This window comes from Bos mutus, chromosome 17 (assembly GCF_027580195.1).
Source record: "Bos mutus isolate GX-2022 chromosome 17, NWIPB_WYAK_1.1, whole genome shotgun sequence".
Lineage (NCBI taxonomy): Eukaryota > Metazoa > Chordata > Mammalia > Artiodactyla > Bovidae > Bos > Bos mutus.
The window spans coordinates 14,644,026-14,656,975 of record NC_091633.1 but is presented as its reverse complement, the minus strand read 5'-3'; the positions used below and the strand labels follow the sequence as shown (position 1 = coordinate 14,656,975).

At 50.5% G+C, this 12,950-nt stretch overlaps 1 protein-coding gene across 4 annotated transcripts in view; it reads left to right on the top strand.

Moving 5' to 3' along the window:
* The first annotated feature begins 1,071 nt into the window (after positions 1-1,071).
* Positions 1,072-12,950, top strand: part of TESC (tescalcin) — a 65,572-nt gene continuing 53,693 nt past the window's right edge. For all 4 annotated transcript variants that reach the window (XM_070386100.1, XM_070386101.1, XM_070386098.1 and 1 more), the window contains exon 1: positions 1,072-1,281. In XM_070386100.1, coding sequence (XP_070242201.1) covers positions 1,224-1,281 — 58 coding nt within the window. In that variant the 5' untranslated portion in view covers positions 1,072-1,223. The remainder of the gene's footprint in view (positions 1,282-12,950) is intronic.

The following is a 12,950-nucleotide window of genomic DNA, read 5'->3' as shown; positions in this document are numbered from 1 at the left end:
AGAGCTGTGACCCTCAGCTTGGACCTGTGGTCTGCAGGTATGAGCAGTTGGTTTGAGCACCCCCTCCCCAGCCTCCTGTGACATAGATGTAAGTGGGCCTGCTCAAGTCTCCCCCAGCCAGCACTATCAACAGAGCCTGGCACCCAGGACAGTCCCCAAATACATGCTAATAACACACATCTTTAGGCACTGTGGAGCGCAGTGGTCTGGGCTTGAGACCAGGGAATATGCTGACTTTGATTTCTGCCCTGGCTGTGTGACCTTTCTGAGAACCAGTTCCTTTGTTGTAAAGTGGACATGATTCCATGGCGACTGCCTTTGCACTGTGGCCCAGGCCAGGCCCTTCTGATGGAGGTTCTCATCAACTATTATTATCCCCATCTTAAGGAGGAGGAGTCACAGTTAGACAGCTGGTGGGACTGGCTGGGGTCACCCAGCCTGGTTAACAAAACCCAGCTCCCTACAGCCAGCCTAAGTCAGAGCTTCTCCCAGAAGGATTGCATTCTCTGACAGGTTGAAATGCAGCCTCCTGGGCGCTGCCTGAGTCCCTGACCCTCAAGTTTGAGAAGGTCCCCACCCTAAGCTACTAGGCTGAGCGGCTAGGGCTGGTTAGTGTTGTCTGTGGGTGTGTCCACTTCATCATGTTGGGCTCTCCTGGAATAAGCTAAGCAAAGCACCCCCTCCATGTGCATTCAAGCTGGATTGTTATTATTATTATCTCTATTGCTGTTCACCGTAGAGCTAATTAACGCTGTCCTTCTTCACTGTTCCCAGGGAGTTTCCTTTCTGAGAATTGGGAGGAGGTGTAGTGGAACCGGGGTGGGGGTGGGCATGGGCGTGGAACCTCCATTCGTTCTGATCCCTCCTACCTGTATACCCCAACTCTGCTCATACCTGCTTCTTCCCAGGGCCGGCACGGGTGCAGAAGGGATGAGCACGGCGGCGGCTGCAAGGACTGAGGAACCTGGGTCCCCCGCCCGGGGCGGGGCGCTGCCCACTCCCGGCCGTGCGCGAAGCCGGCGCGCGCTAGGACCGTGGCGCTCCGCCCGCCGCCGCTATAAGAGGCTGCGCTCGCGCCCCACGCGGAACCCGCGGCTCAGACCCGTTCCTGGCGTCCCGACCGGTGTGTTGGACCCGAGGCCGGTGCGGCCGCGGCGCAGCTGACGCCAGCCCAGGGCCTGGGACGGACAAGCGTCCCGGGACCCCACCCCGCCGCGGGCACCATGGGCGCTGCCCACTCCGCGTCCGAGGAGGTGCGGGAGCTGGAGGGCAAGACCGGCTGTGAGTATCCCGCGGGGGGCGCGCGCGGGGACAGGGGCGGGGACCGCTGGCCGGCTGGCCCTGGGGTTCCCAGCCCACAGCCGGCCGCTCGGCTCTGGGTCCCCGCTCTGTGTGACCTTGGGCTAGTAGCTGGCTCTCTGGGCGCCTCAGTCTCCTCTTCCTTCAAATGGGTTCCCCGCCGGCCGCTTTGCAGGCTACGACGATGCTGAGTAAGTGCCGGGGCCGCTGTGCCCCGGCGCCCTCGGAGTTGGCCGGGAAGCCTCGCCTGGGACTGCAGACCCGGGAGGGAGCAGGGTCCTGGCTGCCCCCGCTGGGGGCAGAGCAGGCGCCCGGGAGAGCGAGCGCCCGGGCGCGCTCAGCTGTTGTGAGCGCCCCGCACCTGAAAGTCGATGGATTCGCGATGCGCCGGGGGAGGAAAGTTTTGAAATCGGCGGCAGCTGGGTACGAGCCGGGCTGCGTGACCTTTGGCGGCTGCGCGGGTCTCTGCGCCTCCCGTCTGTGAAATGGGTTCAGGTGGGTCCCGCTCCATGAGTAACTGGGAGGATTAAGCGAGGCAGCGCCCGAGGAGCACTTTGCGGGAGCTCGGCGACCTTCCTCGAGCTCGCCCGGACTCCCGGGCCCCGCAGAGGCTGCGCGCCCAGCGTCCGCCCGGGCAGGGCGCACCAGGAGGCCGTGCTGCGGGCTGAGCTGACCGCAGGGAAGTGATGGCGGAAGCGCCTGACTGCCCAAGTCCTGCCGGGCTGGGAACTTGACCGTAGGCCATGACCTCTGGGCCCCTGCTTCTGTTACGGGGCTGTGAAGCGGAGTGTGGACTGAGGACCACGAAAGGCTAGGTGAGTGGGCAGACTGGCTTTGACAGTGGGCAGATGGTGTTTGATCCCTGCCAGCTCCACTTCCTGGCTGTGTGACCTTGGGCTAGTCACTTTACCCCTCTGAGTCTCGGTTTCTTTCTAGAATGGAATTTCTGCTAGTATCTGGTAGACTAGATGGTCATGAAAACGGGAGCCGCAGATGTTATTTCCAGGCAGCAGGCCCCTGGTGCCTGCTTGGAGTTTAATGCAGACAGAGTCCATGGTTGATCAGCTGGAGGGAGCAGCCCAGCCATTTGTGCCTAGGCTGAAAAATGACCCCTCCTGACCCCCAATCTAAATACCTCTTTCCAGAAGAATTGGGTGAAAATTACAGAAAGCCCTTAATTAGATGTGTGTGTGTGTGTGTGTGTATACAGGTGCATACATACACAGACACCTTCCTGTGTACAAATATAGAGCTGTCTTCTGTGAGGGGGGGGAAGGTGTGGTTCATATACATAATATAGAACCCCTTTCTTTCTTTCTTTTTTTTTTTTAAAAGAGAAGTAAGAGTATATTTTCATAACTGTTTCATTTGCATCAAGGAAGAGTAATGAATACTTACCAGGGGATTTGGTAGAAGGGATGGAGGAGTGAGCCTTTCACTGTTAACTTTTTTACATTTTAATTTTGAATCATGTGTGACTATTTCTTCAGAAAGTTTTACAAAGTCTAGTTCAGCCCCAAGGCTCATGTGAGAGAGGAGGTAGGACCATGACCTGACTTTCTTGGGCTTCCCCCGTTTCTGTTATATTTCTTGAGTGCCCGCTGGCTGCCTAGAAGTAGGATTCTCTGAGGCTGGGATCTCTGCAGGAAGTGTGGGCTCTACTGGCTATAGCCTCGCAGGCAGCCCCCACGCCCTGCAGTCTGGGGGAATTCCATCTGCCTGTGCAGTTTGACAGGTGATGGGGCTGCAGAGCATGCTGGGAATCTTGTCAGTTTCCTGGGTCCAGCCTCCTACAGGGATGACAGACGCTGAGTGTTCCATGCTCTGTTGCTTTCCCAGATATGGCTTCCCTTCTTGCTGCTCAGAACTCGGATTTCACACCCCAAAGAGAGAGGGGAGACAGAGGAGAGCCAGGAAGGGGTGTTCTGAGATCAGACTAGAGGGATGGATGAACGCCTGCCTTCTGTTATCTGAACTTTAAATAGGTGGAAAGCTCCCCTATTTCTGTGAAAAGGGTTGGCACGGTCTGAGCTCTTTTACCCATTCAGACCTGAGAGACTGATATTGCAGAGGGGAGACACAACGCACAGTATGAACAAATCAATCCGTAGTTCTGGGAAGAGGGTACAACCCAATGGCATGAGAGCTGGGATGGGGCAAGGAAACATTTCTTTAGGGTCGACCTGGAGGGCTTCTCAGAGGAGGTGATAATGGAGCAGACCCAAATAAGAAGGAGCAAGCTGTGGGAAGACCAGTGGGAAATGCACTGGGGGCAGAGGGCGCAGCAAATGCAAAGGTCCTTTGGCAGGAACAGAGTAAAGACAATGAGTGAGGTTTGTTTGAGATGAGGACACGGATGTAGGGCTCAAGCTGGGTCAGGAGCCTGATTTAGGGGGTCTTGCTAGGTATGTGGACTTGGGCAAGTCATTCATGCCCTGAGTGCCTCAGTTTCATGCACTGTGAAGTCAGAATAGAAGTCATACCTTCTTCTGAGTTGTTAGGAAGGATTAAATGAGTGAATATATGCAAAGTATTTAGAACAAGCAGCTTGTCACGTGGCGCAGTGGTAAAGAATCCACCTGCCAGTGCAGGAGACTCAGGAGACTTGGGTTCAGTCCTTGGGTTTGGGAAGATTCCCTGGAAGAGGACATGACAACCTACTTCAGTATTCTTGCCTGGGAAATTCCATGGACAAAGGAGCCTAGCAGGTTACAGTCCATGGGGTCGCAGAGAGACACTACTGAGCGACTATGCACACATTTAGAACAAGCACAGTTATTTAATATTCTCAGCCTTGCTTTAAACACATTGATAGATCCTGGTCACTCTGAGCCACAAGTAAGAGTTAAGTTTTGGTCCCACTTCTTCAGAGCTGTGTGACCTTAAGCAAGTTGTTTTACCTCTCTGAGTGTTAATGCACCCACCTGGATCCTGGGGTGGAGGTATAGATTGAACCAGATGATGTATGTATGTGTGGCAATACCTGACTTGGTGTGGGGACATCAGCTCCCAGGATCCTGCAGGCTGGGTGGAGTGTTCCCGTCAGAACCCTTGGGAAGCATCTCTGAGAAAGTTAGCAGAGCCTCAGACCAGGGCAGCCAGAGGACAGGCGGTTCCCACGGGGTTTCTAGGTTCCCCCTGCCTCTCTGAGCACCAAGATGGTCCCTAATTGGAAGAATCAGCCTGATCCCTTTGCACGCACCCTCAAGGAATCCTCATAGTAATCGTTCAGGGAAGGTGGTACTGTGGCCAATTCAGAAGAGGAAACCGAGGCTCAGAGGACTCAAGCAACTTGCCTGCCATCCCACAGTGCATAAGCAGAGGAGTAGGGGATCCCAGCACCCCCGGGGTTCACTGTCCTGCCACTACTGTGCTTTTACTGTGTGTCATCACCTTGCAGATTTCTAGGAACCCAGAAAGGGTAGGAACAGCCTGCCATACGTTTTTCTCACCTCCAGGCCTTTGCACAATCTGTTCCCCGTGCCCCGGAGCACTCTTTCCATTTCAGGTAATTCGGCATTTGCATGTGGCAGTAACCATCACCCAGGAGAAGATGGAGCATGGCTCCTCTTCTCATCTCTTCATGAAACTCATGTTCTTGGTTCAGAGCTCAGCTTAGCTATTGTTTCCTCCCAGAGAGCCTTCCCTGGCTACCCTCCTTCCAACCTTGGTGTGTTAAATGCCAGTCCCCAGCACTCCGGCAGCTCCTGCGTTGCCTCCCATAATAGCATCACAGCCTGTTGTAATTGTCAGCTTTGTCACCTGCCACCCCCTCGAAACTTGGAGCTCCTCGAGAGTGAGGAGGATGTGTCTTGTTCACCTTTGTACTCACTGGGAACACAAGAGGTTCACGTTGAGGGGGTGAAGGCCCTGGGGACTTTATAACCCGAGCAGTATTGCCCAGGAGCGTGTGTCCGGTATAAAATCTAGCACCACCCCAGCAGCCGGCCCGGGCCATGCCAGCCCCACCAAAAATAGGCCTGAGTGCAAGCTCGCCCACAGAGGGCATCCTCAGGTCTGCACACCCACCTCTCCTTTCCTCTGAGAGCCTTGTCGATCAATTTAAAACACAAGCAAGTATTCCCAAACATCTTTGCTGTGCCAGCAAAGCCAACTACCTAGATGGTTAACATTCCTATTAAAAACCCCAGCAAAGGCATCCTCATTGTGTGTCTGAGTGGTGAGCTTGCCTTTCTCCATGGCAGGTGTGGAGTCAAGCCCAGCGTGTGTGTCCTGGGGTGTGACATGGGCCCTGGACGGGAGGAAAAGCTCCTTAGGAGACACTCACTGAAGCGTGTCCCCCGTCACCACCTGGAGCTGGCGTGGAGGTGGCCCTGCTTCCCGTCCCCCCGCCCGATGTCTGCTCCTGGAATTGGAAAGGAAACAATAAGAGTGGGATTCTGGGAAAGGTGGAAGGGTCTGTTTTTTTTTCCTTCAGGCTCCAAAACAGCTCCACAGGCATGTCTATATAGATGCCAAGAAGCTGCCAGAAGGAAGAAGAAAAAACAATCTCACAGATCGGGAGCTCAGACCTCATGATGATTGGAGCTAGTGTTTATCAGGCGCCCGTCATCTGCCAGACGCCGGGCTGAGCTGGGATGTTCCCAGCGGCTCACAGAATCCTCCCGGGGATGCTGTGGCCTCCCTGTTCCGTAGATGGGCAAGTCGAGGCTGAGGAGAAGACATGACAGACCAGGGCCACAGGCCACTAAGAAGCAGAGGCAGGATGCAGTTTCTGGTCTGACCCCCAGACTTCATCCTTTGGGGAGGGAACCAGAGATGAGGGAGTCCTGTGCGGCCTGGGCAGGCTTCTAGGGGTGACACAGTACGTTTTCCACCAGAATCTCCCTGCTGGGCGATACTCCTGGGTTATAAAGCCTTCAAGAAGCCCCAGACCGTGGCCTCAGCCCCTTCACCACCTTCTCCCATGCAACAGGCGCCTCCTCTGCCCTCCTGAAGGGGCCTTGAGGGTAAGGGCAGGCCAGCAGGTACCACTGTGTTCTTCCTGTGGTCATCAAGGCTTGTGAAGCTAAATGGCCAGACAAGACCCACCCAGCTCCCTTTCCATTTTCTCTGGGGTAGATTATAGTTTGTTTTCATTAAGAAAAAAAAATAATGTATTTATTTCATTTATTTTTGGCTGGGCTGGGTCCTCGTTGCTGTGTGGGCGTTTCTTTACTCGTAATGTGTAGGCTTCTCACTGTGGCGGCTTCTCTCGTTGCAGAGCATGGGCCCTAGGGCACTGAGGCTTCAGCGTTTCGGCTTCCAAGCTCTAGAGCACAGGTTCAGTAGTCGTGGCACACAAGCTTATTTGCTTCGCAGCATGTAGGATCTTCCTGGACCAAGGATAGAACCTGTGTCTGCTGCATTGGCAGGTGGTTTCTTTAGCACTGAGCCACCAGGGAAGTCCTAGACTGTGGTTTTAACTTGGGATCCTTGAGGAGTCTCTGAACCCCCATAAAATAGGGTGCAGAATTGTGTCCTGGGGGCCCTGGGAGACATGGACCCTCAGCTTTCATGAGATTCTTAAAACGGTGACAGTGCAGTCTACTGTATGTAAATAAGACCCCAAAAGAAAAGTGAAGATAAAGTGAGCACTAAATTTTTTTTAGAAAAATGAAAAAGGGTGGCTTCCTGCTGAGGGAGGAACAGACATGTGTAGGAGGACTGGTCGCCGACGTCTGAGCTCTCAGGGGCCCTGGGTGCAGTGGTCTCTACCACAGAAGGGAGGGCCGAGAGGCCCCAGCCCTCAGTAACCTCCTCTCCCTTGGTCAGGCAGGGGTGTCCGGATCTCTGCCTACCTCTGGGTGCTCACAGTGTGGAAACATGCAGGAGAGGGCTGGGTACAAGGGAACTGATTCCTGGGCACCCACAAGCACCCCTGCTCTGGCCTGCTCTGTGCAGCTGGCCCGCTCGTTCTGTGTCCGTGGCAGCTGCAGAGCAGGGCAAGGTGATCGTGGGGTCTGCCCCATGTGGTAGTTCTGAGACATGCTGTCCACGCCATCAGTTCCACACCTTTAAAGATGCAGCAGTTGACCAGATGGTCTTGGACTGTGGCTGAGGTCATAGCTGCTCCTTCTGGGGCCCTTTCCATCGATCATCCTCCCATCCTAAGAGCCCAGTGGGACTTTTGTTACCTGTTTACAGATGAGGACACTGAGGCTCAGACGTGCAGCTGATGGCTCAAGGTTACTTCCATGCATGTGTGTAACTGAACTGCTGTGCTATACACCTGAAACTAACATGATCTTGATACTATGAATCAGTTATACTTCTATAAAAAAGGAAAACACAGTCTACAAAAGATGACTTAGATGCTGTGTGTAGAACCCAAATCCAAAACCAGACTTTTTTTTGGGGGGGTAAGGAGAAACTGCCTGTCCCACGTGACATAATGTAGACAGTGTGAGGGTCCCTGAGTCTGTCTTATCTGGGAGACGTGACACTGCTGACCCGTGACCTTGTTTGGTTTTATTTTGTTTTTAGATATTGCTTATTTGGCTGTTCCAGGTCTTAGTTGTGGCATGCAAACTCTTAGCTGAGGCACATGTGATCTAGTTGCCTGACCAAGGATTGAACTTGGGGCCCCCTGCACTTGAAGTGCAGAGTCTTATCCACTGGACTACCAGGGAACTGTGCCCCTCACCACAACCTTGTCAATAGTGTTCTACACACTTGTTTACTAAGTTGGCAAGGGGAAAATGGGACCTCGAGATGGATAGGATTAGCTCTGGGTGATTTGGAAAGTTCTAGAACTGTAGGCTACCTATCCTCCAGGGAGGGCAAGCTTGGTGGTGGGCACTGTGAGGGGTGTAGAAAGGGCTAAGAAAGAGGAGGCCCTTCTCCAAATCCTGTGGAGTCAGACCTCACAGGTCTGACTGTGAGACTCAAACCGGTTTCAGAAGAAATAGTTGTGTTTTCTCTGCGTGAGAGCAGCTGGTGATCTACTCCAGCACTTCCCAGCTCCACGGACTAGTAGTAATTACATCCCTTATGCATCTTTCCTTCTCGCTTCCCCCACCCCCACGCTGGCAGGATAATTTTTTTGTGAGTTAATGGTCCCCAGAAGGCAGCGTGGAACTTAATCACTGATCAGATATGCCATACGGCCCAATCCTACAGACAAAATGCCTCATGTGTTGATAAGATGCTGCTGCTTTTGCAAAGCACTTTAGTATCTATTATCTCAAGCCCAGGGAACACAGTGTTTTTGGCTCTGGGATACCCACTGCTTTGGGGAGATAAGGTAAGGCCTCCTTTTCCCAGGCTGGAGAGGCCAGGCAAGGTGACGGAAAGGAACCTGGCACCCAGGTCCTGCCAGCCATCCTGTCGCCGGCGCCAGCTTTATTATTAATTCATAAAACCAGAAGGTCAAGTGGGTGATTTCCGCTGGTGGTGGCAGTCACCTTAAGGGCCAGGACAAAAAGGCCCTTTGTTGTCCCAGCCCTGTGACCTTTGTGGACCGGTAGGCTGTCAGAAGTGGGCCTGCAGTTCTCTGCACAGCTCCCTGGGAGGTGAGAGAGCACAGTTTCAGGGCTCAGGTACTTCTGGGACGGAGGGCTGGTGGCCAGGCAGGAGACATCAGCAGGGTTGGTGTGACTGAGTCATACAGCAATGGAAAGAGAAGGGCGGGGGGATCCCTTCCACCTCCTGAGTACCAATACCAGGGTCCCAGTGATCTAAGAACCCCGGGTGAGCACCCAGCACTTCACAGACCTCGCCCACCTGGTAGCTCTCAGGGTTTCCCTTATCTTGTCCTCTCCTGTGTCTCTGAGACCTCAGCCAGAGTCCCCTGTGGGCAGAGACTAGCCTCCCACCACGTTTGCCTTTACCAGCAGATAGGTGTGGGTTTGAATCACGGCACTACTTCTTAACTGTCTAAGCAAGAAAACTTGCCTCCCTGAGTCTCAGTCTCCTCATCTGTAAAATGGAAATGTGTCCTAAGCCTGCTGTGAGGATTAAGTAAGAATTTGAGTAAAGCTCTGCACACACCATCTGTGTTCAGTAGTTGTTGGCAGGTATGAATTATTTTGATTTTTGTAAACCTTTCAGAAGCTGGCCACATATAACCCTTTTAAAGGTATTCTGTAACTTCCTTCAGAAGTTCATATCATCTTTGACATGTCTGCCATCTTTGACATGCCTCAAGTTAGTCATTATCTTGCCCTTGTGCTGATGATCAGGGACCTTCACTTCAGTTCAGTTGCTCAGTCGTGTCCAACTCTTTGGGACCCCATGAACCACAGCACACCAGGCCTCCCTGTCCAACTCCCAGAGTCCACCCAAACCCATGTCCATTGAGTCAGTGATGCCATTCAACCATCTCATCCTCTGTCGTCCCCTTCTCCTCCTGCCCTCAATCTTCCCTAGCATCAGGGTCTTTTCAAATGAGTCAGCTCTCTGCATCAGGTGGCCAAAGTATTGGAGTTTCAGCTTCAACATAAGTCCTTCCAATAAAAACCCAGGACTGGTCTCCTTTAGGATGGACTGGTCTCCTTTAGGATGGATCTCCTTGCAGTCCAAGGGACTCTCAAGAGTCTTCTCCAACACCACAGTTCAAAAGCATCAATTCTTCAGTGCTCAGCTGAAGATGTGAGAGTGAGAGTCCAACTCTCACATCTGTATGTGACTACTGGAAAAACCATAGCCTTGACTAGAAACCACTGACTAGACGGAACTTTGTTGACAAAGTAATGTCTCTGCTTTTCAATATGCTGTCTAGGTTGGTCATAACTTTCCCTTCCAAGGAGTAAGCATCTTTTAATTTCAGGGACCTTAGCATGCTTGAATTTGCATCACTCTGTAGTTTTTTTTCTTTATTTTTAAAACCTGTTGTTTTACGCAGTCTCTACTAATTCTTGCAACCATTCTTCCTTACAGATTCAGTTTTCTTCCTTTGTAACACACCTTTCCATAGAGTTTGCAGTCAGTCTCTGAGTTGTCAGCTTTGTCTGAAAATGTCTTTTTTTTTTTTTTTTTTTGCTAGCCCATGGGGCTTCCCTGGTGACTCGGACAGTAAAGAATTTGCCTGCAATGCAGGAGACCCAGGTTCAATCCCTGATCTCAGGAAGATCCCCTGGAGAAGAGAATGGCAACCCTCTCCAGTATTCTTGCCTGGAGAATCCCATGCACAGAGGAGCCTGGCAGACTACTACAGTCCATGGGGTTGCAAAGAGTCAGACACAACTGAGAGACTAACATTTCCTTTCGTTTCATAGGAATGGTCATTTGGCTAGGTATAAAATTTGAGATTGCTACATGTTTTCTCTCAGGACTGAAATTTTTGGTCTCTTTCTGTTGTTGAAAAGTCAACTCTTTTGTCTGACTGATATTCCTTTGTGGAAATCTGTTTTTTCCTCTGTGTTTTAAAAATATCTGTTGTGGGAGTTTTTTTTCTTTGTTGGTTTTTTTTTTTTTTAATATACTATGCTTTTGTCTAGGTGTGAATTTAATTTATTCTGCTGGGGAATGGTTTATGCTATATTATTTAAAAGCAACTCATGTCTTCCATCATGAAAATATTCTCTCTCCCCTTTCTCCTTATCTTCTTCCTCAATAATTCCTTTAGAAAGGTGATGAACCCTGTCATTCTGTCCTGAATGCCTCTTTACCTTTCTTTCATATTCCATAGCTTTTTGTTTCTCTGTGCTGTTTAAGCTGTGTACTTAAGTCTGTCTTCTAATTCACTAATTCACTCTTTATTTATTACAACTTTGCTGCCTTAGCTTTTTTTTTTTTTTTTAAGTCTATGGAATTTAAAAAACTATTTTGTAAGTTCTGTATGGTTTTCAGAGTCACCACTTTTGTCATAGAGCACTGTTCTCACATTATTTGAAATAATTTATAGTTTCTGCTGTCTCATCTTCTTGGAGTTCCATTCCATTTATTATTTGTGTCTGCTGATTCTCCTAAATGCTGATCGTTTGCTTGCGTAGTTTGGTTTTTGAGCCTGAGCTCATCTTTGGGCTGTCTGCCCCTGGTTTTCATATCTTTCTGTGTACCTTCATCTCCATATTCATGCCAAGGCCAAAGAGATGAGCTTAGCTGAAGTGCCTCCCTGATGAGAGTACCCTGTGCTCAGGGCTATAGAAGTGGCTCTCACAGTGCTTTGCATCTGTTGTTCTGGATACCTTATTAGGGTTTTCACTGGTCTGGAAACACTATTTACATTAATTCCTCAATTTGGTTTTCCTTCACTACAGAGGTTTGGATTTTTCTCTCATGCATGTCGCAGGCCCACAGTTTTGATTCATCACAGAGTCCTCCTCCCCCTCTGCACCATCCCACCTCTTCGGCAGAGTCAGCTTCCCTGTTGATTCTCTGGGCCAGTGGGAACATTTTTCTGTCCCACCTTACATGGGGAGGCAGCCTTTTGTGCTCTAGCCTTTGTTAGGAGTCTCGCTTCTAACTCATACAGACCCCAGGCCACTGCTGCTACTCAGTGGGCTAGAAGCCTCACACTTAGCTGTTAGAGCCTGGAATTGTTCTGGTATCCCTGGGCCACCTCTCTTACTGTGACTGAGTTTCCTCCTTGCTTCTAGTACCTGAAGATTTCCCAGCTTAGTGATATCTTAAATTTTTTTCTAATTTAATCCAGTGCTTCATGGGTTTGTAATGGAATAGAGAGTCTGTGTTAGCTCTTTGTAGAAGGAACTAGAGTTCTTTTTTTTTTTTTTTTTGTATTTTTTTATTTTTTTGGCTGTGGCATGTGGGATCTTAGTTTTCCAATCAGGATCAAACCTGTGCCCCCTGCATTGGAAGCATGGAGTCTTAACCATTGGACCAGTTCTAATGGAACTGGAATTCTTTACTTAAATGTCCTACCATAATAAACCCTTGTACTTTTGGTAAATCTGGAACTGAAAATAGATCTGGAAAGATCTGAAAACCAGTTCCCTATAGGCTCTGAAAGGTGCCCAAATCTCCCCTGTTGTTTTTCTTCCTTAGCTTTAGCCTTTTTTAAAAATATAATTTTTATTTATTCATTTTTGTCTGTGCTGGATCTTGGCTGGCTGTGTGGGCCTCTCTCCAGTTGCAGCAAGTGGGCCCTAGTCTCTAGTTGTGGCTCACAGGCTTCTCATTGTGGTGGCTTCTCTTGTTGCAGAGCACAGACTGTAGGCTCTCGAGCTTCAGTAATGGCTCCCAGCTCGAGAGCACAGGCTAAGTAATTATAGCACATGGGCTTAGTTGCTCCACGGCATGTGGGATCTTCCTGGATCAGGGATTGAACCGCCTCTCCTGCTTTGGTGGGAGGATTCTTTACCACTGAGCCACCAGGGAAGCCCTAGTCTTTTTATTACAATGGAGACATCTTTCTGTCTTCAGTGAGGTAAGTGATAATGTGTTTGTTGTCCTAGTCATGTCTTCATTTTGGCAGACAGCACCACAAATGGTCATGAGAGCAGATTCTGGAGTCACAGACCCTGGTTCAAATCCCAGTTCTGCCACTCATGTCTCTGTGACCTTGGGGAGTGACTTAACCTCTCAGTTTCCTTATCTGTAAAATGGGTGTGATAATCATGAGAGACAGACATTGTGTTGAGGATTAAATAAGATAATGTGTGTCAAGCATTTGGCTTAGGTCCTGCCTCTGCGTAAATGCTGACACACAGCAGTTACGATTGCTGCTGTAAGGCGAACGGGAAAGGCCA